At 44.3% G+C, this 23,990-nt stretch overlaps 4 protein-coding genes across 9 annotated transcripts in view; 2 read left to right on the top strand and 2 right to left on the bottom strand.

Annotated features, from left to right (window-relative positions):
* Positions 1-13,791, bottom strand: ubtfl (upstream binding transcription factor, like). Of its 3 annotated transcripts, none has more exons than XM_061979219.2 (20): positions 13,203-13,791; positions 9,248-9,334; positions 9,004-9,179; positions 8,857-8,940; positions 8,620-8,775; positions 8,487-8,551; positions 8,307-8,427; positions 8,109-8,219; positions 7,924-8,051; positions 7,720-7,861; positions 7,601-7,642; positions 7,410-7,523; positions 1,538-1,681; positions 1,352-1,462; positions 1,178-1,275; positions 801-990; positions 688-735; positions 477-614; positions 325-420; positions 2-248 (listed from the first exon to the last, which is right to left on the bottom strand). In XM_061979219.2, the coding sequence occupies exons 1-20, from the start codon at positions 13,267-13,269 to the stop codon at positions 183-185; spliced, it is 2,184 nt and encodes a 727-aa protein (XP_061835203.2). In that variant the 5' UTR covers positions 13,270-13,791; the 3' UTR covers positions 2-182. The 3 variants fall into 3 exon arrangements, with proteins under 3 accessions (XP_061835205.2, XP_061835203.2, XP_061835204.2); XM_061979220.2 differs by having other exon boundaries at positions 3-248; positions 9,248-9,357; positions 13,203-13,368; XM_061979221.2 differs by lacking the exon at positions 1,538-1,681 and having other exon boundaries at positions 1-248.
* A 273-nt stretch (positions 13,792-14,064) lies between these two features.
* tmub1 (transmembrane and ubiquitin-like domain containing 1) lies at positions 14,065-15,605 on the top strand. The gene is made up of 3 exons (XM_061979225.1): positions 14,065-14,211; positions 14,529-14,971; positions 15,041-15,605. Exons 2-3 carry the CDS (start codon positions 14,565-14,567, stop codon positions 15,387-15,389), a joined length of 756 nt encoding a protein of 251 aa, XP_061835209.1. The 5' UTR covers positions 14,065-14,211; positions 14,529-14,564; the 3' UTR covers positions 15,390-15,605.
* Positions 15,562-23,647, bottom strand: LOC133618653 (dynein axonemal heavy chain 17-like). Of its 4 annotated transcripts, none has more exons than XM_061979216.2 (23): positions 22,707-23,647; positions 22,465-22,640; positions 21,055-21,241; positions 20,897-20,996; positions 20,747-20,832; positions 20,559-20,684; positions 18,864-19,010; positions 18,683-18,769; positions 18,445-18,609; positions 18,243-18,359; positions 18,109-18,174; positions 17,924-18,013; positions 17,668-17,820; positions 17,445-17,591; positions 17,269-17,374; positions 17,100-17,203; positions 16,909-17,028; positions 16,698-16,841; positions 16,463-16,636; positions 16,167-16,403; positions 15,938-16,107; positions 15,742-15,874; positions 15,562-15,669 (listed from the first exon to the last, which is right to left on the bottom strand). In XM_061979216.2, the coding sequence occupies exons 1-23, from the start codon at positions 23,046-23,048 to the stop codon at positions 15,664-15,666; spliced, it is 3,183 nt and encodes a 1,060-aa protein (XP_061835200.1). In that variant the 5' UTR covers positions 23,049-23,647; the 3' UTR covers positions 15,562-15,663. The 4 variants fall into 4 exon arrangements, 3 of the variants coding, with proteins under 3 accessions (XP_061835200.1, XP_061835199.1, XP_061835198.1); XM_061979215.2 differs by having other exon boundaries at positions 18,070-18,174; XM_061979214.2 differs by having other exon boundaries at positions 17,668-17,854; positions 17,924-18,174; positions 22,707-23,646.
* ttc19 (tetratricopeptide repeat domain 19) overlaps positions 23,229-23,990 on the top strand; it is a 21,765-nt gene continuing 21,003 nt past the window's right edge. Inside the window, exon 1 of the mRNA XM_061979223.1 lies at positions 23,229-23,309. Within this exon, the coding sequence (XP_061835207.1) occupies positions 23,286-23,309 (24 nt within the window). The 5' untranslated portion in view covers positions 23,229-23,285. The remainder of the gene's footprint in view (positions 23,310-23,990) is intronic.

A 23,990-nucleotide genomic window follows, 5' to 3' on the forward strand; every position in this document is an offset into this window, starting at 1 on the left:
GATAAACTTTACTTGTCAGGGTGAGAAAAAGTGCATTCATTTCTTATTCATGTTTTCAGACAAGCCCGCCCACCTATCTGATCAAAAAAATAACAAAATGCTGTCTTAAGCTCCGCCCCTAATTCTTGTCACACCACGAGGCGTGGCCAGCACAGCCTATCCTCTCCAAAGAGGAGGCAGGGCTAGTCTGAGTCCGAGTCACTGGATTCCTCTGAAGACGTCTGATCTTCATCTTCATCCTCATCGTTCTGAGTAAAGAAAACATGGTTGCCATGGTGAGAAAATGCTTTATTGTGACGGGACATAACGTAATAAAAGTGTCACCTCGTCGTCTTCGCTGTCGCTGCTTCCCGATGTCTCCTCGTCGTCATCAGAGTCGGACGATTCACTCTTGTCGTCGTCTGAGTCGGACATGTCTTGCTGTAGGATGACAGTTAGCTCCACGCCAGAAACAAAAAGCCAAGATTGTTGTTTACCTTTGCTCTGTACGCCATTGCTCGTTTGCTGACGCCCACTCCAAGGGGTGGGACCTTGGAGGGCATCACCTTGCCCTTCGTTGTTAGGAGCACTTTTGTTGGACGACTGCTTCCAAGTTTTGCTGTGCTGCGACGTTTCTAAAGCCGGCGCACACGAGGAGGGAATGAACATGTTTCACCGCTGGACTTATGCGGTAGCCGCAAGACTCACCGAGGAGGAAAACTCTTTGTAGGCGTCGCGATCCTGCGGGGAGAGAGACTAACAAGAAACGATCGTCAGCTGGGCGGGGCTTAGCAGAGAAACAGCAGACAAGCGACAGTTACCTTGATCCACGCCTCTAGTTCTGCCTTGTACTCGCCCTGCTGCTCGTCCACGTGCTTCTTGTACTTGTCCTTTTGGCCCGGCGTCAGTTTGTGCCAACGCTTGCCAATCTCCACCATTCGCTCTTTCAGGCTGAAGTGGTTCAGCTCGCCATTCGTCAGCAGCTCCTGCGAGAACATCTGATAGCCGCTCCTAGTGGAAGACAGGTCCAGTGGGCTGGGCTTAGCACATTTTAAGCAGGGAACGTCGCATGACTCGACGACAACCTCGTCCATATCGGTCTATTACCGCCCGATTAGACAAGCAGACCCGGTGGCAAAGAACACCTTTTTCCCCTCATCATGTGACCTGTATTGATTCTGACTTTCTGTATACTCACACTGGAGGCTTCTTTGGCTCGCCATCAAATTTAGGCTTCTTCTGGTTCCCTGCTGGTGGCAGCGGCAGTGGCGGCGTCCTCCTTTCCAGCAGCTCTCTCTGCAGGACACAGCAGACACCACGGTGATGACATCGTCGGCTGCTATGGAGACCACACTGATGGCACTGAAGGAACCTCGTAGCGCTTCTGGTCTTCTGCTGCTTTCTTGATCCACTGAATCTTCTCCTTCTTCTCCATGGACTTCCAGGCCGCCTCCATGGCTGCTTGAGCTTTCCTGCGGTCGCTCTGTGCATGTAAACAAAGGCTTTTATTGTGAAGGTAAGCAAAATATTATTTTTAAGCAAGGTTAACAAGACGCACTCTGCATTTGGACAGGAAGTCGGCGGTCACGGTGTGCTGCCACATCTCTTCTGCCGTTTTGGGTGTCTCGGGAAGTTTGGCCGTCTTCTTGGTGTCATGACGCTCCTTGGAGCCCGAAGAGCCCCATAGTTCTGGTTCTTCCACCTGGCCCACCATTTTTTTTCAAGTTAATCTTCGGAACCGCAACACCAAGCTGGTGCTCCAAAACTGAACAACGACCCACCCGGCCAAGAATGAGATTCTACATCACCTCATAAACCCCATATAGGGACGAAATTTTAAAATACAGAAGTGGAGGGGCACTCAAAGTCTGCCATGATTAGTCATGTTGTGGGTGTTAAGTTGTTAAAATGATCAAAGTACTGAAATATTACGTGATATTATGAATGTGCCTGTTACTACATTACATATATACTTACAGCGTGTATATAAACATTGATGGAGGTGTTATGATGTTTTAAGAGCGCTTTATTGGAGTCTCTGCATGGTTTTAACAAGTCAAATTTTAGACTTTTTTTAAAGACCCTTTTGAAAATAATTTAAGACTATTTCACATCGATCACGGCAAGAGAACAAAGACAAAGGAAAAAAATAAGGGGACCAGAATACATTTAAAGTATATGAAGTAATTCATGGCTCTTTCACATTAGAAAACAAAATAGTTAAACTAACTAAATACACCAGAAGCTCCTCTATCTCTTCTCTAATTAAAAAAAGAAAAAGAAACATGACAGCCATTTTTCAGATTTGCCATACAAGTGTTTTCTTGCAAAAGGTGCCGTGTGCTTCATAAGTGTTTTCATGTAACAACAACCAGAACGTCAGCAATGGTAGAGGAAAACACAACAATATATTGTCTGTGAAAGGGAATGTTAACACCTCTATATGATATATATATGGTTAACATTTGCAGGGTTTTTGCAGCTGTCAAAATTAAGCAAAGAGATAAAAACGTCTACAGTAATACTAGTGTATTTGCACAAAGAAAAATAGAGAGACAGCACAGGTAGCCTTGCTTTGGTTCCGTTTTGTAGTTAAGTAATAGCGAAACATTTAAAAGCAAGACTGAAGATTATGCATGTTTTAAATAAAAGTAATGTTAATAGATTTTTTAGACCTTTTAAAATCGTATTTAAGACCTTTTATGAGATTTTTAGGAGAATTTTAGACATCTTAAGGCCGTAAATTCAAAAGGATGCATTTAAGACTTTTTAAGACGCCACGGATACCCGGTTTATAGGCGGATGACAGCCACTCCCTTCTTAGCGGACTTTCATTTACGTTTATATAGGAGTTAGAATCAAAAAACAAACAAATGTGTGCTTATCTTACATAAGGATAGTGAATGATATAATACCAAATAAGTGCAGTTCCCTTCTAACAATAACTCTTTTTAAATTATTTCTATTACAAATATCTCTCTCTCTCCTTTGAATGATCGCGACTCGTTCTTATCTCGCATCTGACCACTGACTGGTCAGCTGCTGCATCAGGGTTTCTGCAAGTATCAGCATATTGAATTTTAATGCTATTTTAATGCAACTTAAAACAAATGTAATGCCCATGTCGTACTGCAGATTGTTATTATATATATTGCCAAAAGCATACAATTGTCTGTATAGACAAAATTGTGAGCATTTGACAATGATAGTGTTGAATAGTTGAAGAGTTTATATTTACTGTGGCCAAATTAATCACTAATGTAATCCATCCATCCACCCATTTTCTACCGCTTGTCCCTTTCGGGGTCGCGGGGGGTGCTGGAGCCTATCCCAGCTGCATTCAAGCAGAAGACGGGATACACCCTGGACAAGTCGCCACGTCATCGCAGGGCCAACACAGACAGACAGACAGACAACATTCACACACTAGGGCCAATTTAGTGTTGCCAATCAACCTATCCCCAGGTGCATGTCTTTGGAGGTCGCAGGAAGCCGGAGTGCCCAGGGAGAACATGCAAACTTCACACAGAAAAAACCCGAGCCCAGGGATCGAACCCAGGACCTTTTTATTGTGACGCACATGCACTAATAATGTTAGCAGAAATTGCACTTGAATAAATAAAAGCAAATAAATGAAAGCGCAGTTATTTTTCCCCAATTGGAAAAACTCGGTCGGTTGTTTGGTTGTCTTTTTTGTTACCCATGTCATCATGGCATACTTGCTAGTCCGTCTGTGCTGATGGGCTCATGATGCTCGTTCAGTTTAAATATGAAATATTTCCACACTGGGAAATTTGGCTTTGTAATCATCTTTTTTCCTCCTAACTTTTTTTTTTAACTTAGCAGCGCTTCTCACTAGTGAGTTGCGACTAGCGAAGCGATGCCTGTGTTCTGTGTGTAAGCTAGCGGTCCCGACTGCACATACCGAAACAAACATAATGGATCACAGACCAGAAGCTCCACTCTGTTAATTTAATCCTACTGTTAGATAAATGGGCACATGTGCTGAGAGTGATGCACAGAGTGATACCTGTTGTATACATTTTGAAAGCCAGAGACGAAGAAAAGAATCACACATGGACATAGCAATTTATCGATGTCAGCAAAGTTATTAAGTTCATTTTCATTTAGTTAATTGACTTATTGACTACCGGCACATGCCTACAATTGCATGACATTTTTTAAATGCCTCTGGACATCGTATTTTAAGTACGTACCAGTAGAATGGAAAAACCAAGTTGACTTTATATGCTTAATTGTGTTTCATTGTATTCATTAAACCATATCCAATTGTATTTCAAATCCGCAAAGTGTACATTACAAAATGCCACAATTTCAGATGCCCATTTTGAATATTCTGCTCCAAATGTCTTTGTCAATTTCCGTAGTTGGGGTGGGATGACATCACAATGGTAATGCTTCTGCACTCTGAGCATATCAGCAGATCAGTGCAAAAATTAGAAAGAGATGTGCGGTCGATCATTCACAATCCCTATGTAAGACATGAACACATCTGTTTTTTCTTTTTTTTGCACTCTAAGTCATAAATACATTTAAAAAAAAGTCTAATGACAATTGAGTCAATGTGGGCTCTACATTCTGCCCACAAAGCCCTCTAAATAACCATCCAAAACATAATAATATAGTAATATTCAGGTCACAATATGTGATTAACCAAATATTAGCGATATTGTTACTGTAAGTGCTAACGCAGACAAATCATTTTTTTAGCAGCGCATTCATAACAGAGTTATTAGCTTATGCTACAGCATTAGGCCGGCCGGTATCCTGCTGCATCTCGACTCGTCAAAGTTATTTTACATTATAAATCACGCCTCTCATCTGGATAATTGGAGGATTTAGCCATGAATCTAGACGTTGTTCACCTGTGACATTAAATTTATACCTGGAAATGGAGACAAAGACAGACAACCGAAGACTGTGTCTGCAGGCAGGAACTTTTCCTTTTAACCCTTTCGTGTGGATTATAAGGATGTAACCGTATCAAAATCTTACAATACAATATTATCACAGTATTAAGGCCTCGGTACGATATTATTGTGGGATATGTCCCCCCAAAAAAGACGTGTTATAGTGCGTTAAATGAAGTGGCAGGAATGTTTAGGATAAACTGTACTGTAATGTAACACAAACATAATGTTAAAATGTTAAAATCATTGTTATTACTACAAACATGAGTTTTTAGGTGCGAAGAATTGTGCAGAAACATCCACTGTTTCAAGCAAATATTAAAAAAACTTACAGTTCAGTGTTTGTAAAGTGACAATGTAAATAAACACCCAGTGTAAAACAATAATGTTCACTTTAGTGTCTTTCAACTTTTACTTTCTAAGAAGCAGTGTTCTCTGTAGTGGACATGATTATATTAGTTGGGAAAATATATATATATTTTTTACATAAGTTAACTAACAATTTAACTTTTAATAATGTAAATACCTCACAATCTGATGTTTGGCTTCAAATATATTTTCTGTGTGACAAGTTTATGAGGTTGTGACTTGTCCAGGGCTTTCACTGCCTTCCACCCGAGTGCAGTTGGACAGGCTACAGTCCCCGCGCGACATCGAGAGGGTGGAAGGGGTGGAAAAATAGATGGATGGATTGAAGATGTAACAAGTAGTTTTTCAGTTACCTCATATTTCCCGTTTGAACAATTGTTTGGGGGTGATTACCTCCGTGCGGTGCGACGTGAAGGGCTGGCTCTGTGTCGCCTTGAAAACGCTCAAGACGAAAGTTGCACGCATTGCTTTGCAGAACACAGACTTTCTTATTTCCCCCAAAGAGTTTATGTTTTCACCAGGGTTTGTTTTTCTGTTTGTGAGCAACATAACTCAAATAGTTATGGATAGATTTTGATTACATTTTTCAGGAAATGTCTAAAAAAACAATTCTTCTCATTGACTACAAAAACACACTTCACTTCCTGCTTACGGCGTTCCACGCCCTCACTTTGGCGTCCCGCACTGCGCTGAGTTATCTGGTAGATGTACTTTATTTTCAGACCTAGCCAACGCTAAAGCGCCAGAAAAAACTACACACCAAGTTTTTGTTTGATACCGTCGGGCGTCACGGTATTATTGTGAAGACTTTGAAACCGTAATACTGCGGTATCTACAATACCGCTCCACCCCTAGTGGATTATGATTAATTCTTCATCTAAATAGGAAGATATGAACATCCTATCAGTCGTCAACACAGTGAGAGCAGACATTGTACAGTAAGCGATCATTTTATTATGTTTGTAGTTTGTATTTCTTGTTTAGCAATTAATAGTGCTACATGATGCTTAGTGTTTCACTAAAGCTGGATATGTTCTAAAACTTGTAGCTTATCCTCTTTATCCATGCATCCATCCATCCATTTTCTACCGCTTGTCCCTTTCGGGGTCGCGGGGGTGCTGAAGCCTATCTCAGCTGCATTCAGGCGGAAGGCGGGATACACCCTGGACAAGTCGCCACCTCATCACAGGGCCAACACAGATAGACAGACAACATTCACACTCACATTCATTCACTAGGGTCAATTTAGTGTTGCCAATCAACCTATTTCCAGGTGCATGTCTTTTGGAGGTGGGAGGAAGCTGGAGTACCTGGGGGGAACCCACGCAGTCACGGGGAGAACATGCAAACTCCACACAGAAAGATCCCGAGCTCAGGACCTTCGTATTGTGAGACACATGCACTAACCCCTGTGCAACAGGCTAAAAAATATAAGGTTCTGGATCATAATTTTTCGCAAAGTAATTGTTGTTGGCTCTCACAAAGTCTGCATGATTAGCATTGTTGTTGGTGGAGAAGGGATCAGTGGTTCCCACCTCTACGTCACAGATCAAGTGAGTGGCTTGCTCATTATCCCTCAAAATGGCTCGGGAATCTCTTGAGATTGATATCATTTTGGTCATATCTATTTACTCCCAAACTTTGTAAGTCTTTTGGTGTTTTAAATCAGATGTATATGATAGAAACTTTAATAAAGAGGCAACTTTATTTTTTCATTCTACTGGTACTTTAATGCTTTTTAATGCCATTTAAGGCCTTAATTTTTTTTAAATCCATTTAATGACTTTTAAAGCTTTTTAATGACCCGCAGAAACACTGTGCATTCTGTCAATCAGCATCATGTTGGCAAGAAGGCAGCGCCAGAAAGCCAATCAATGATCTTGGGCATCCTTGTAGGCAGTTTAAAAGGGACAAGCTTCAGTCTGAGTGGCGATTTTCCACCTGGCACAAGTGTTTGACTTGTGTCTAATCAATAGCGTTACACTATTTCTGAACATGAGATAGTGAGAGGGACCGAAATGTCCCCCGTTTCCCCCTTCAAATTAAGTCCAAGACCCCATCTGATGGACATGTCTGAGGTCCAACAAAACCAAGGTTCTAATCAATGAAGTTGTGTTGAAATAATCTGACCTTGATGAGCGGCGACTTGGTTCTGTGCGGACTGGAGACCACGCCTCCTGTCCCCCTGGCTCCACCCAGCTTCTCCTCGGTCAGAATGCGGTCTCGTTCTTCTTCTGGAAGGCTCTAAAAAACCACAACCTTATTAGCATGATGATGATTGGAAGTGGGGGATTCTAATTTCTAAAGGTGTGAAGACTAACCGCTAGAAACCTCTGCAAGTCCACATCGTACTGCTTCTTCCTCTGAGGGGATGCACACAAGCAGTGCGTAAACAACAGCGCCAGCATCAGGCTCCTGGCAAGAAGTGGATGGGACAAACCTGCTCGCAGCGTTTCTGAAACATGTCCTTTTCCTTCTGGGTCATCATCTTCCATCTTTTGCTGCACAGGACCATGCGCTCCGTGCTGGGAACGTCCTTCATGTTGACCATCAGTTCGGCACAGTACAGCGAGTATCCGTTCCTATGGTATACATCCGTTAGCCGCGTGCTACGCCGCCGCATCTGAAGAAACGTGTCACTCACGGCGGAGGTTTAGTCGGCCGTCCGTCAAACTTGTCCTTCAGCTGTCTTTCCGCCTTTGTGAGGACGGAGCGCACGTGATCGTCTGACGTGACGTCTGGATGAGCCTCATGATACACTCGCATGTTGTCCTAAACACACACACAGTGTCAGTCTGTGTATCGTGTGTGTATGTGTGTGAGTGTTACCTCGTAGTCTTTCTGAAGCTCCAAAGCTTTGCTGATCCACTTCAGTCTTTTCTTGTCAGACAACTGAGACCATTGTCTCCGCAACACATCCTTCATCTCCTTCTGGGTCACCTGCAACCACCGCCATCATCATCATCACCATAGGTGTGTGTGTGTGTGTGTGTGTGTGTGTGTGTGTGTGTGTGTATGTAGGCCTACCTCCGGGTGGAGTTTAAGGTAGGTCTTCTTCTCGTGGTTGTACCAAAGCTGCTGAGGAGTTTTTGGTTTCTCGGGAAGGTCCGACTTCTTGCTTTCCTCCATTAGGTCAGGATGCTCGTGTCTGCAAGAACAGAACATTGAGAGCAAAGTTTCGTCTTCATGTTCTTCTTTGTGTCTTACTTGAATCGAGCCATGTTTTTCCCAAATTCCTCTTTTTCACTCTGGAATTCGGTGACATACTTTTGCTGCAACAACAAACGGGGTGCAAACGGTTTAAGCGCTGAGTCATCATCGTCTTAGGAATTCCTTCTACCTTCTTCTTATCTGGCAGCTCTTTGTACTTCTTGGACAAGATCTTGGTCAGGTCCAGGTTGCTCATCTCCGGGTAGATTTTGGCATATTTGGCTCTTTTCTCCATGAAGAACCTGAAATACGGCGTCAACGGCTTCTTGGGGAAATCAGGATGCGTCTGTATGGACGCCAAGGGGGCGCGCCGTAAGATAAAAAAGCTTATATCCTAATCATCTTTCTTAGCACAGAAGACTCTCACCTTCAACTTCTTGCCTTTGTAGGGATATTTAACAAACTCGATGGCATCCAAGATGAGCTCTGTCATGGTTCTGTACTTGCGGACCTGACAAACAACATTTCAGAGTCAAAAGTCACCTTCAGCCCTAGTTGACCAACATTCACGCACCTCTGACGAAACTTTGCTCCACTTCTGGCGACACATTTCTCCCGTGAAGCTTCCAAAGCCCACCTTGTCCCAGTCGAAGTGCGACTCTGTTGTTTTGTACTTCATGGCATCTGCATCAGGAAGAAGGCTGCGAATCCTCTCCAACAGTGTCAGACAGTCCTCCTGACGCCATTCATCTACACACAAATCACCTTCAGCATCATTAGCATCATTATGAGCATCATCATCATCATGTCGAAGTTACCTGCCACAATCTTGAGTCTGCCGCTTTGAGGCGCAGCAAGGCCAACGCCATTCATCATGCAGAGTCTGTTCAAACTGACTCCGCCCCCTTCACGTAGTTACACACACTTACTGTATATAATTATATAATGTTAGTACACAGCTAAACAACAGTGGTGCAATTGATTCATTGACATATACGACAATAAAATTTGTTGCTGATAAATGTAGTGAAGGACAACGGAAATCTGGAACCTGGCTGCTCATCATCAGACATCAAGTTATGTGTTTGAAATTATTTAAGTCTTTATCGTGTCCAAAAACGCAGCTGTTGGCCATTTCTTTGCTATTAATTGTAAAGGACTGTTGTAGATGTGCTAAATCCAAGCCCTTTTTTGTTTAAAAACTACATACAATAATAACTGATCTTTGTTCAAGCATGTAATAAACATTAAAAAGTGTTTTGATGTATTCATTAAATCAATATATTCTTGGTTGCCAAAAAGAGATTCAAAGTAATATTTTGATATTGACACATCTATTCTGTGCATACATGATGTACAGATAATGTGTGTCCATATCAAACTATTATTTTGAATCACTAATATGTAGTTTGTGGTTGATTTTAGCTTTTTAAAGCTTACTTCAACACTTAAACAGTACAGTATGTACTTTATCATTGTATATGTAACTCTTTTGGGTATAAAGGGTACTTCAACACATAAACAGTACTGTATGTACTTCATTCTTATATATGGAACTATCTTGAATGAATACATCGAAAAACTTGATTAATATTTATTATGTGCATGATTAAAGAACAGTTATTGTATGGAGCTTCTAATTCTAAACAAGAAAGAGGTTTTAGCACATCAACATCAGATCAATAACATCCTTTAAAATCTCATTATTACCATAGAAATGGCCAACTCTGTCATTTATCGGACATGATAAAGGCTTCAACATACATCCTTACCGATAACCACAAATATAAGTGTTTGTAATCAGTTGTGGACAGATGAAACCCGAAAGTGTTACACGCTTCCGCGGCGCAAATCAATTTTTGGCAGGGAATCAGTTTTCAGCTTAACACAAATAGCAGAAAATAATAGATTTGATGTCACGATCGATGACTTGCCTGCTGATGGCACCATAAAAGTAAAATTTAAACATTTATGTTCGCTTTCTCCCAGGTGTACATACAGTACATACAATGTGGAACAAGGTAAAGGTTTTGGCGGTGACTTCCTTAACTTGCAGGTAAAAGCATCTGATTGGCTCGCGTTCATAACTAACCGCCATTAAGGAGCTTTGATTGGATATATTCCGAACTTGTCCCATCCTTTGACAAGACGAAATTAAAAATGATTGGATTTTGTTTCTATCAACATTTTCTTCTCATGTTAATACTTTAACATGTCAGTTAATTGTGTTATCATCTTAGTCAACGTGCCTTTGTTTTGATTAGTTATCATCTTTTTTTACCTGCTCTGATGTAAAAAAAACAACTAATAAAATAAACAGTTTCCAGCCAAGGACGGGCACGGCTTACTGACGCCTGGACTGCTATAATATGAAGTATAAACAATAAAAGATTGAATATTAAGAGAATATCTATCTGTGCTGGCCCTGCGATGAGGTGGCGACTTGTCCACCCGAAGCAGCTGAGATAGGCTCTAGCACCCCTCGCGACCCTGAACAGAACAAGAGGTAGAACATGGATGGATGGATGGATCATTCCTTCTTTGTTTACTTCCATGGCCTCCTCAAAGTTTTGAAATCAATTAGAAATATCCAGCCATCCATCCATTTTCTATCGATGTCCCTCAAGCAACTAAAATGCGTCAAACATGTCAAAGTGTGCACATTTTGCATATTACCCATCAGGTCTATAGTAAATGGGTTAAAAGAGTGTATTTTTTAATTGTGTATGGTACTGTTATGGGTTATCAATGTTATTTATGTGGGTTTGTCGGTTGTTATCCGCCAAGATTGCTTTTATGGTGATGGAGGGCATTTCTTCTTTAATATTTTTCCATTGAGCAACATATGACGGGTTGCACCAGCCTATCACTGTTCTCATCTACGCTGCAAAATAATGATATCTGAGGCAAGGTAAATCCCATCCTCCCTTTTGTTTGGCCAGCTGTAAAATTTTGAGACAAACTCTTGGCCTTTTACTTTGCCATATACTGTATACCTAGATAGCATTTTGTCCCATTCATTGAATTGGCTTTGGTTAATCTCTACATCTCAAATATATCTTAAGCTAATACAAAAGCAGAAGGCCTAATTAGAGCCATTGAATAGGTTTATGCTTCACAATCCTATTAGTCGGCTACCAAAATAGTCTTTAAGTTATGTTTATACAAATAAACATATATGCTGTATATAATTCAAAGTTAGGACAGATGTATACCTGTAAGTTAATGTTCATTTTGATATGTATACTCCTCCTATTGCTGGGTCGCAATCACATGACCAAGAGGCACTTCCAGGTTTCAGGCAAGGGTCTAGAGTCCCATTAGGCTACTGTTTGTTTACCTGCATCAGTGCAGATTTAGGCATATTTTGAAAGTTTTTGAGGCAAATATACAAGCGATCATACAAATAATATTTAAAATGGGATAGAATGGATATATACACTCTTAAGAAAAATATTTTTTTAAAGATTTAAACCATTCATCATCACCAAGACGTTACTGCTCGCTACGACCTCACTTCCTTAAACACACACGGATTTAAACAAGAAAAGATTGGAGTCACATCATGTCTTTACATCTGAGGGATCCACAAATTAAGCATTAATTGGTTAAAGACCAAGTTGGACTTATTTGTGCATCGATAAGTACCATATTTGATCCCCACAACGAGTGCAGTGCTGCTGTGATCATGACCCTAATGAGAAAAAGGATAAATTTGTTTGCAGTTGATTTCCTGCTACAAATATTAGTCTTATCTATAATTCATCGTTAAATGAATGTAACCAATAAAAAATGAATAAAAAATACAGACAACATTGAGTGCCCGGAACATGAAATAAGCAGAGTTTCTGCACGGCCGTAGCAATAGTGTGCACAAAAGAGCGGTGGTGTGTGGGTGCTGTGATAAGTGGTGGTGAATTATTGCAAACATGTTAAAAGTACAATTTCAATGTTAATGTCCATTTATCTAAAAAAGAATTAAAGTTACGGCAAACAGACAAATTTGTTATTATTGAAAAATTTTCCCTGAACGCATTGAGGTTATCATGTGCGTTTTTTTCGATTATTCAAAAACGAATCGATAATTACAAGGAGATGGCTCCAGCAGATAACAGGAAAAACACCTGACATCGCTGTACAATTATTATATAGGAATATAAGGAAAATCATGTATGATATATTAAAACAGATACAATTAAGCTCATGTATGACGTATTAAACCAGATATGTGAGTACTACAAGTGAAAACATGTATTCAGACACAGTGATATACAGTAAATTGGTAAAAACATGTTTTGATGGTAGACACGGCGTCATGACGTGTTTCCCCCCTGTAATGACATTTATTCTCCGGCAGGAGTCAGAACGCAGCTTTCGCTGGCCCACAAACAACACCTGAAAGTGTCTGAATGTGTGATTCTTTTTCTTCGATCATTTCAATAAAAAAGATCAAAAGTTAAAGTCGATTTGCTCTTTTAACATTAAGTCACGTGTGGTTAGAAAAGACGATTGTGTCAAAAATAAAAGGGGATTTCTTTCAATTTGCAATTGAAGTGTTTTCTAAATAAATGTGCAAAAAAACATGTGTTTTGAAAGCAGTGATAAGTATTGTTCAAGGTCTGGTTCCGATCGTGGTACGTATGCTAGCGGGCTGCGTGACTCGCTGCAGCCCACAAGCCTGCACTGCAAGGCCGCCATGAAGCTCGACAACACAGCGGCAGCGACGAGGCCAAAACTCGTCAAATGTATGGAAACAAGGCATTTTAAACTTACCCTGTGGTTCCGGTCCACGTTCCACACACTCCTGCACACGCCGCGGACGTTTTGTGGCTGTGCTCATAGAAGAAGTCTCTGTTCTGTTCTTTGTGCCCGAAGCCCCGGGGAGTCAGGTCGAAAGAGATCCGACAAAAGGAGCGCCTGGTCCGGTATGAAACTCCGCCCAGCGCCGTAGGGGGAGGACCTCCTCGGCCAAACATGAGCACAAAGGCGGAGGAAAGCAGCAAGCATGCCGGCTACTACACAAGCCAAGCGGGCGCCACATTCGCGTTTTGAAAAAAAAAACTTTATTCTGTCATTTCAACAAGAAAACAACTAAAAGCTCCTCTTTGGCTTCGCACCGACCGACCACAGCCGTCTGACAGGACGACTTTTGCGCGGCTACCAAAGACCAGCGACCGGTTTGACGTGAGGAGAGCGGCCAGTCGTGGCTCCAGGTGGACCCGACAAGAGCGACCGAGAGAAGGCACTCGTGAGGACCTCCTCCCCGGCGTGCAAGCCATCGAAGAGGCTGCCGGCTTCCGAGTGACATCTACCTGCATTAGATGACGGCTCCCGTCGGTCCTCACCTATCAGCTTATCAGTCCGCTGAAGCGGAACTGCCAAGTGTTGGAGTCAGTTTGAAAATGAGAGAAAGCCGCAAGAGTTGTACAATTAAAACACTAAATACTAACGCTAGCTAAACTGTTTCCGTAGCGCCGCCTGCTGGCGTGGAGAATCAAACAATATGAAAATCAAACAATATATTTATTCTAGCTGTAACAGGCCAAACAATAAAGTCAAAATCCTATTCTTTAACCTCGAAATGTTATTTTGGATTGTTACATGAGATTAATATCAATTAAACACTGTGTTTATTGTAGTGCTCCGAAAAGATGACCAGCGGGGGGCGCCGGCAGACAACCACCGAAGAACACATGACGCGAGCCGGAAGTGCAGCCGAAGAAACAGATTAGCTTGATTAGCTTGAAGGCTATCTCCTGACATGACGTGTACACGCTGATCAGTAAGTTGTTGTTTTGCACAATTAGACAATACAGTATTTTACATTTGATTCGTGGCAAAGAGCAGATGTTACCTCAAACTTTTCCTTACTTTCGGCCCACTGCAGCGGAGCTACCAGTTAGCCTATAGCTTTTTTTTTTTTAGCTAACTGTTGAGACTTTTACTGGTTGTATTGTTGTTTTCAGTATTGGTCATCTGTCGTTGACGCTAAAGGACCTACTTAAATGAAACTTCCAACCCGTTGTGTTGCTATGGTGACATTAAAAGAGATTCTAAAATGTTTTCTAGAAATGTTATGTGCCGCCCCCTTGTGTGCAGGTGCTTCAATCGTGTTTGCCTGATTGGGCGTGGAAGATGGCGTTGATCGAGGGTGTGGGAGACGAGGTGACGCTGTTGTTTGGGGTGATGATCGTTTTCCTGGTGCTGCTGCTGGCCTGGATCTCGACCCGCACATCAGAACCGCTGGATCACCTGTTGGACTCATCTACAAGCTCTACCCTTCCTCAGAGGACCCCCCACCAGGACGTGCCCTCAACCTCTGCTGGCGAGAGCCACACGACCGGGACTCCTCCCCTCGCCGTCTCTCCCGAGGAAGTTAAAGAGGAGGGCGAAGGAAGTATACGGGAGGCAGCGGAGGATGTAGATGCGGGGAGAAGCGACGAGGACTCCCAGAGAAACATGGTAGTCAGACTGAAGTTCTTGAACGACACAGAGAAAACAGCACGGGTCAAAGCTCAGGACACCATAGGATACATTAAAAGGTAAGAGATGGCTCCGCCCACTCAAGTTAACCCGGCGTAGCTTTCTGCTAACTGTCCTGACTTTTGCAGGACCTACTTTGCGGGCCAAGAGCAGCAGGTGCGTCTCATCTATCAAGGCCAGCTGCTGCAGGATGACACCATCACACTGGAGTCCCTCCACTTGGCTCACAACTGCGTGTTGCACTGTCACATTTCTCCGCACGCCACACGGGCAGCGGTGGGGGCGGGCCCTGCAGACCAGGTGCAGGTGGCACTCAATGTGGGGAGCCTCATGGTCCCGCTGCTGGTTCTCATGCTGTCGGTGCTTTGGTACTGTCAGATTCAGTACCGTCAGTTCTTCACGGCACCCGCCACCGCCTCGCTGGTGGGAATCACCATTTTCCTCAGCTTGGTGGCCTTCGGCGTTTATCGCCGCTAGCTGCTGTTTGATTGGTCCGCCTCGGTGACCTCGTTGGATTCTACATACTGTCTGTTGCTGTAGAAAATGGGTGTGGCGCCAGGAAAGGGATGGATGTTTTGATTATTGTGCCTCCCGTTTTCTCTGCTCGGTTGTGGCGGACTAAACGGGTCAAATGAATGCATGGATGTTTGTCCACTTTTTGATGATATTAAAGCATTTATTTATCTTCACTGATTACATGCTTCATAAACACACCAGCATGCGTACACTGTATGAACATCTGGCGTGGTCATCAGCTCTGAAACGCAAACGACAACAGGTCAACATGGTGAGGGCACCGGCAAAGACGTCATTGATGACATCACGCTACCTGGAGCAACGTGGTGAGTTCAGGCACTTCCACTCCGACAGTTTCCAGCAGCATGATGGTTTCTGTCAGTGGAAAGTTGGAGGAAGACTTCTTATCTTCATCTTGCTCCTCATCAACGCTGCGACGAGACATGCTGAGTACACACACACGCACTGAGTTATCACTTGTCAGGAGGGCTGGCTGTCAAGGGTCTCACCTGTGTCGCACCAGTTTAAGCAAGTGCTGCGTGTACATGCTGATCCAGTTGTGAATGAATAGATGCAGGGCGTCTTTGAAAGGTTTGAGCTCAACCTGCAGCCAGCCGTGCAGCAGCTCGTTCTTGCTCAGGTGACTGACGCTTGACATTTGTTTCTGCAGGGATTGGATCTTCACAAGCAGAGAATGTGTCAAAGAGTCGCTCAGACAAGAAGTGTGTCTTGCCTCACCTCTCTTTGAAAGTCTGCCAAGGTAGGCGGGGTCTCCGCCACTTCTTCCTCCTCGGGCTTCAGTTTCCTTCCGTAGGTCAGGAATTCTTGCATCACCGCCCGCTTATTGCTGTTCCAGAGATGTGAGAAATTGTCCAAGCGCGCCTTTAGAAGCGCCGCCTCCTCTCTCACCTCTGGCAGATGCTGCATCACTTCCTGTTCCAGCGCCATGAGGTCGGCGTTCTCTCGCAGCGCCTCCTATATGGGGCGGTGTTCATTCGGTCACTGACCTTTCTCCCACCTTTCTTCTGACTCACCTGGTGGCCGCCATGGTGACTGACGGAGATCCTTGGCGGCAGGCTGGCGGCCGAGTAGACGTCATCGATGAAGGACTTTAAGAGGTCAGCAAGGTCTTCCTCCAGAGAAGGCTCAAATAAACTTCCTGTTGAATCCAGCTGCAGTGAGACCTGCAACAAGGCCCCCCCAGAGCTCTGCGCACACACACATACGGTAAGCGCAGTAAACTTGTGCATTTGGCAGGTGTGCTCGCACCTGTGGCTTCATGTTGTCTGACAGGAAGTGCAGCGAGCGCAGCAGCAGCTGTAACAGTCCATCCTGGACCAGCTGGTCGACATGATCCAGATAGGTATACCAGGACGCGGAGGTGTCATCTGCTGCGTACAGTCGGAGGTTCTCCTGACAACAGTTGATTGTGACTCTCATCGTCCACCTGTATGCTCCTCCACAACCTTCTCCTCCTCACCTGAGTAAGCCTGAGCACCTCCTCGCTGTCTTTTCTCAGCTGACTGTAGCTCTCCTCTGTAGCTTCCCCCCTCTGAAGAAAGTTTCCTATACGCTGCAGCAGGGGAAGCTCCACCCACCCCTGAGGGTCAGCTGAGGGGTTAGACTCTGGAGTCGTGCTGGGAAACGATGGATGTGTGTAGGTCAGCTGACCTGCGTGATCTGAGACATGGTTGCCATGTTGGCACGTGCTTCATTCACCATGGCGAAGAAAGCTGTCACACTTTCTCTCTTCTGCTCAACTAACTCGTGCACACCTGGGGGAGCACACACACACTTGTCACCTGTTGCTCATCATGTGATGTGTCATGTGACCTGTCACCTTCGCTGCTCCACTTCTGGTTTGTCAGCTCCAACAGGCTCTGCTTTATCTCCTTCTGCTGTTCCTGGATCAGAGGAAGTTCCACTGGCAGAGTTCCGCTCACCACCTGACTGACAGCCACTGTGAGTGTCACATGGACACTGCGAGTGCGTGCGTGTGTGTATATGTGCATAGACCTGGTTGTAGCATGACACCATGTGACTCAGACACTGGTAACTCTTTCCGATGTCACATCTGGACTTCAATAATTGAGCAGCTTGGGGGTGTAGTTCTATGTCCCTCTCCCAGCTCACTTGCTTAATTTCGCTCAGCATCGTCTCCAACTGAACACACACACACACACACACACGTTAGGGTCCTCTGACTTCATGTGACATACATCATGGCAACTTGACTGACTTTGTCCCTGAAGGGAATTCCCATCATGCCTTTTGCCTGCTGTTTGATCAGAGGATGTTCCAGAATGAAAGCAGAATCCCTGTCCAGCTTGGAGCTCCAGTCCAGTCTGACTGAGTACCTGAGCTCCACAACCAGAGCTGAAATTTTCTGGAACTTTTGCATGACAAGCTCACCTGAGTCCACACATCTCAACACACACACACATGTGGCATGAACACTCGTGTGTGCGTGAATGTGTGCGTGTGTGTGTTCTTACAGGTGTTGGACTGTCTGGAAGTTCTGGAGGACATTGTGAGCCCTCAGCAGGAGTTGTTGAGTCCACCTGAGGGTGATGGCCCGACTGGACCTGAACTTGGATGACACATCTGTCTTAGAAGTCTTACTTTGGATCAGTGCCTCAACCTGGTCAAGTTCTGTCATGACCATGTCCACCAGACGCACAAGCTGGGGACGCAGCTGCTCCTGGATCAGTGGGCGGTCTAGTACTTGGCCGAACATGTTCAGAATCTGAAACAATGACCCAGTCCCTCGGTTTTCAATGCGAGTGGCTGTGTGTGCGTGTATGTGTGCCACACCTTGACTGCAGACGATGACACGCAGCAGTCATCCAGGGTTCCTTTAAGAATGGACACCAGCCTGGCTTCCAGGTCCAGCACATACTCCTGGAAGGAGCAGGCCTGCAGCGGAAAGCTCTAAGCAGCACATGACAGGAGAAGGAGGGGTCATCAACCTCCAGTGGCCAATCAGGAAGCCCCTCTGACGGCCGCCAAATGTCACCTGATCTGTGGGCTCGCTGGCGTCGTACTGACAGTCAGATAGAAGGTGAAGCTGAAGCAGGAAGTCCTGGTACACTTCCTCCACGGCATCGGTCCACATCTTGCCACGCCCTCCTGCAAGAACCACCTGTTCCAATTGAAACTGCAGCCGAATGCTGTACACCTCCTATCGGGGGGCAGGAGGTGGGTCTAACTATGTGTCTGTGTGGGCGAAAGACAGTGCAACAGTGCATACGTGCCTGTATGCTGATCATGCGTGACAGGAAGTCATCCAGCTGAGAGAACACCAGATGTGAAGGAAACTCCCACCTGCGTGAGCCCCCATCCTGCGCACACACACACACACACACACAATCATTTCGTCCCCTAGACTTGGCTCACGGATGCCACATAGTAACAAGGCTGTCATGTGATGAGCACCTGTTTTTCCAGGTGATTCCTGCACTGAATGTACTTTTCTTTAAATTTCTCCAGTGTCAACGTAACAACTTGGATGTCCTCAAGAACCTTAGCGGGGTCTGCAAGAAGACCCCGCATCACCTCCTGTCCGCGCAGAAACGTCCTGCTCTGCAATACAAGCTTTGTCTTTAGTCAGTGATTAAATTAGTCATTATGTTATTGATTGGGGTAAAGTCAATAAAGCATTGTTTAAGTCAGTAATTAGGTCAGTGATTATGTAATATGATTGAGTCATTCAATCATTGATTAAGTGAGTTAATTGGTCAAAGTCATTGATTAGGTCATCAATTAAGTTAGTGATTGGGTCATTAAGTCTGATTAAATCAGTAATGTCATTTGTTGGGATCATTAAGTTATTAATTGGGTCAATGATTGGGTCATTGAGTAAGTCACTCACGAAGTCAGCCATTGTGTCAGTCATTAAACAGGTTCGTGATTGGATCAAAGTCTATGATTACGTGCATTGTTGGGTTTTTGAGTTATTAAGTCAGTCATTAATTAGGTAATCAATTAAGTTAGGGATTGTGTCATTAAGTCAGTGATTAACTCACTTGGTCATTAGGTCAGTGAATGGGTTTTTAAATTGAGTGATTATGTCATCGAGTCATTAATTGATTATGTCAGGGATTGGGTCTTTAAACTATTGATGAACTCAGTCAATATGTCATTGATTGGTTTATTAAATCCACAATTAACTCACTGATTCAGTGATTAAGTCTGTCTTAAGTCATTGATTGGGTCATTCGGTGATTAAGTTGGTGACTGGGTCAATAAGTCTGATTTAATCAGTGTTTGGGTCATTAAGTCATTGATTAAGTCGGTCATTAACTTACGTAATTAATTGGGTGATATACCGGTAATTATTTTTCTACACTTAAAACACTTCCTTGTGGTCTACATAAAATGTAATGGTGGTTCTTTGGTCAAAATGTTGCATAGATCATGTTTTACAGACCATCTTCAAGCCACTTTCTGACCGTCTCTTCAGTATGCGCCGTTTTGTGGGTGGCATTATTTACGTGCCTCCACTTCAACTGGGTCTTTTCCCCGTCAGCCATGTTGTAGTTTTTAGTGCTTCCATATTAAGTTAGGATTACGCGCTACTTTTTATGAGAAATTGCAATGGCGGAGGATGCATGTGCAAGAAAGTCTGACCCACAACAAGAGGATAGAGAAAAAAACGATCTTATTGACTAGAGCGTTGGACTACAAAGGTGGACTTGCGCAAAGCTCTTTGGGTAAAACTTTATCATATATGGAGAGGTCACATGAGGTCACAAATTAGGCAAATTCCAAACTGCTTGTTTGGAGGAAGTATGAAGGAAGGCAAGATTGTTTTATAATTATCTTTGCAATGCCTAACATTTCAATTCAAATTTTTCGGGACTTCTGAAGACCTCAAATACATAGAAACAGGCACCATTAGGTGAGAAGTTGATAGGTCACCTTTAAGTCAGGGATTGGGTCATTAAATCTGTGATTGGGCCATTATTTAATTGATCCATTCTGTGATTGGGTCATTAAGTCTGTGGTGAAATCAATGTTTCGGTCGATAAGTCATTAGTTAGATCATTAATTTGGTAATTAAGTCATTGATTAAACCTGTGATTGGGTCATTAGGACATGTATAAAGTCAGTGCGTGATTGCATCAATACCCGGTCTAAGAAGAGGTTGCAGATCTCCTGCAGCAGCACCACAATCCAGCACGGTTTACAGTGGAAGTGTGAGTTCATCCACACCTGGTTTATCTTCTCCATGACAGCAGCCATGCTGTCTCTCAGCTGTCAATCATGCACAGAGCTGATTATGTCATACATCATGTGACCAATGCTGCATCTGCTACCTGAGAATACTCCAGAACCTCTGTTTCTTCCAGTTTTTCCTGAAGAGGTTTCAGGTTCTGGGTGGCGTCCTCAGCCTCTTGGAGTCCTAAAGAGGTCAAAAGTTATAGCTGAGCTGACATCAGCTAGTGTTTCTTTTTTTTCTTTTTTACCTGTCTGGACTTCTCCATAAATTTGTTTTAAGATGAAGCAGTATGCACCCTCAGCTGACTGAAGGTAAGACGCCAACTGCTGGGCTTTGCTGCTAATCATCTGATCAACAACAACGCGTCGGTATGATGTCATCAAATGATGTCGGCGCCATACTCACCTGCTGCTGGATAAGCTGCAGGTTCTTCAGCCGGCTGTTCCAGAAGTTAAACTCTTCAGATGGTTCAGGTTTGAATCCGTCCAAGAGCGCCTGAGACGGTTTCTGCTGCAGTAACTCTGACACAAGCCCCGCCCACTCAATGATGACTGACTCGCAGGCATGGAGAAGCTTGATGGCAGGTGACTTCCTGTCAGGGGAAAGAAGAAGACATTGTTGGCGGGGCTTTCTTCCTCTCTCGGTCAGTGATGTACACCATCCATCCATCCATCCATCTTCTTCCGCTTATCCGAGGTAGGGTCGCGGGGACAGCAGCCTAAGCAGGGAAGCCCAGAGTTCCCTCTGTCCAGCTCTTCCCGGGGGATCCCGAGGCGTTCCCAGGCCAGCCGGGAGACATAGTCTTCCCAACGTGTCCTGGGTCTTCCCCGTGGCCTCCTACCGGTCGGACGTGCCCTAAACACCTCCCTAGGGAGGCGTTCGGGTGGCATCCTGACCAGATGCCCAAACCCCCTCATCTGGCTCCTCTCGATGTGGAGGAGCAGCGGCTTTACTTTGAGCTCCCCCCGGATGACAGAGCTTCTCACCCTATCTCTAAGGGAGAGCCCCGCCACCCGGCGGAGGAAACTCATTTCGTCCGCTTGTAGCCGTGATCTTGTCCTTTCGGTCATAACCCAAAGCTCGTGACCATAGGTGAGGATGGGAACGTTCATCGACCGGGAAATTGAGAGCTTTGCCTTACGGCTCAGCTCCTTCTTCACCACAACGGATCGATACAGCGTCCGCATTACTGAAGACGCCGCACCGATCCGCCTGTCGATCTCACGATCCACTCTTACCTCACTCGTGAACAAGACTCCGAGGTACTTGAACTCCTCCACTTGGGGCAAGATCTCCTCCCCAACCCGGAGATGGCACTCCACCCGTTTCCGGGCGAGAACCATGGACTCGGACTTGGAGGTGCTGATTCTCATCCCAGTCGCTTCACACTCGGCTGCGAACTGATCCAGTGAGAGCTGAAGATCCTGGCCAGATGAAGCCATCAGGACCACATCATCTGCAAAAAGCAGAGACCTAATCCTGCAGCCACCAAACCAGATCCCCTCAACGCCTTGACTGCGCCTAGAAATTCTGTCCATAAAAGTTATGAACAGAATCGGTGACAAAGGGCAACCTTGGCGGAGTCCAACCCTCACTGGAAAGGTGTCCGACTTACTGCCAGTAAACCACCAGTAAACCACAGCTTTTGTGTGCAGCAGCATGAGAAAAAAGAAAAAAAAAATTCTAAATCAGATTTAGTTATTGAGTTTTTAACAGTCCAGTTTAGCGCACTACAGATGCCTTCTTTTGTTTATCTCACGTTGCCCATGCCAGACCCTGACAACCCATGAAACAAATGTTAAAGAAGTGCGTTACAGCTCCTTGTCGTCAGGGAGATGCTTGGGAAAAGGAAGAAAGGTCCATCCTTCCTGCCGAGCCTTCATCACCAGAGCTTCATTCTTTAGCCGCTCCATGAAGTTCAGCGTCTCCTCGGCCGCACCAGGCGCCCACTCACCATTGTTTTCTGGGTTGCTAAGCAACGGACAGACAACCTGTGGAGACAAAGATGTTTATATTTATCCTGCAGGGAGCGCTCTCTGGCACATAAGCTAGCGGACCTCCTGAGTGAGAGCGGTGATGAAGCTGAGCACGTCTTCTCCATGAAGGTCTTCAATCAGCAATGCCCTGGAGACATTGTCCGCACTGATAACCTCCTTCTCCGTTTTCGTCACGCACACCACTTTGTTTGGCTTTTTCGGGAAGTCCAAACTCATGGACACGCTGGAGTCTGCCTCGACCCAAAGGAAAAGGTTCACTGACTCCCTGCTGTTGAACAAACTGTTGAAATAGAGCAGGTTCTTTTTCTCAGTCACTAACTCTCGCCATTTGTCTTCGTCCAGCTGCAAACTTTGTAAAAGGAGACGTCTCAGCAAGTCTAGACGCGTATCGTTTGCTTCCATTTTTACCCCTTTTTATTTACTTTCCTTTTTACGTGAACACGCTCTTACTTTGACTTGGGAAAAGTAACATCAATGCAGCCAAGTCTTTGTCACACATAACCTGCATCATCAAGTCACCGATGTCATCACACCACATCGTAAACATCACTTGCTGGCGGTGCCTCGGTTTTCCTATAGTTGGATTTTCAACAAAAATATGTTTGTTTTCATCCATTTGTCCGGTTATTATTCTGCTAAATGATGGTGATGGTCCGTTCAAATGTAAGTGTGTGTCAGGCAAATTGTGTACGCTTCCAAACGGTCTTTTTATTCAAAATAGCTGAAAAATAAGTGACCAGGGAGCCAAAGAAAGTTGCTAATTGTAGCATACCGTTGTGCGGTGGCAGAGTAATGACAGTGTGACGTGTCGTGTTGCGACAATTGCATTAGAGAATGTAAACAAAATTGTTTGAGCACATGGCGGTGACTACAATTGAGGAGATGTGGTGAGGTCGTGTCCTCTGTATTTTTTTAAAGTGACAAAACGAAGGTGACTTAACGGAATGCAAATATATTTTGTGCATGACTTATCTCGTGTCCATATCACCATGGGTGCGGTAGATCAGAGGACCTCAGGCCAATGAATGGGAGACCCCCTACTCATATCATCATCATCATATCATCATCATAAGGGTAAATTTTGCTCTTTGAGGAAACCTTCCCTAGACTCTAACCATGTATCTTGAGCTAGTCTCTGCCAAGAGAGGCCAATGTGTTGTGTAAGGTTATCTCTATATCTTGATTTTGGTTTTCATCTTGGTCTTCTCTGTTTACAAAAGATGTCCATTCGGTCGTTCTGATGGTCCACCGATTATCTTGTTGTCCGGCCACATGTCCTGCCCATCTGTGTTTAGATGTCTTGATGGCAACATTTATATCAATGACTTCTGTTTGCTGTGTAAT

Source organism: Nerophis lumbriciformis, linkage group LG19 (genome assembly GCF_033978685.3).
Source record: "Nerophis lumbriciformis linkage group LG19, RoL_Nlum_v2.1, whole genome shotgun sequence".
Classification (NCBI taxonomy): domain Eukaryota; kingdom Metazoa; phylum Chordata; class Actinopteri; order Syngnathiformes; family Syngnathidae; genus Nerophis; species Nerophis lumbriciformis.

Bases quoted from the DNA above. Each gene is read 5' to 3' on its own strand.
- LOC133618653 (XM_061979214.2), bottom strand. From the start codon at position 23,048: ATGGAAGCAAACGATACGCGTCTAGACTTGCTGAGACGTCTCCTTTTA. The intron at 18,360-18,444 runs GTGACATTTGGC...TGTGCTGCTTAG, and splicing joins CCAGCGAGCCCACAGATCAG to AGCTTTCCGCTGCAGGCCTG. The intron at 16,842-16,908 runs GTGAGGAGGAGA...AACTGTTGTCAG, and splicing joins AGGTGCTCAGGCTTACTCAG to GAGAACCTCCGACTGTACGC.
- tmub1 (XM_061979225.1), top strand. From the start codon at position 14,565: ATGGCGTTGATCGAGGGTGTGGGAGACGAGGTGACGCTGTTGTTTGGG. The intron at 14,972-15,040 runs GTAAGAGATGGC...TGACTTTTGCAG, and splicing joins ACCATAGGATACATTAAAAG to GACCTACTTTGCGGGCCAAG.
- ubtfl (XM_061979219.2), bottom strand. From the start codon at position 13,269: ATGAGCACAGCCACAAAACGTCCGCGGCGTGTGCAGGAGTGTGTGGAA. The intron at 7,862-7,923 runs GTGAGTGACACG...TGTATACCATAG, and splicing joins CGGCCGACTAAACCTCCGCC to GAACGGATACTCGCTGTACT. The intron at 249-324 runs GTGACACTTTTA...TTCTTTACTCAG, and splicing joins GCGACAGCGAAGACGACGAG to AACGATGAGGATGAAGATGA.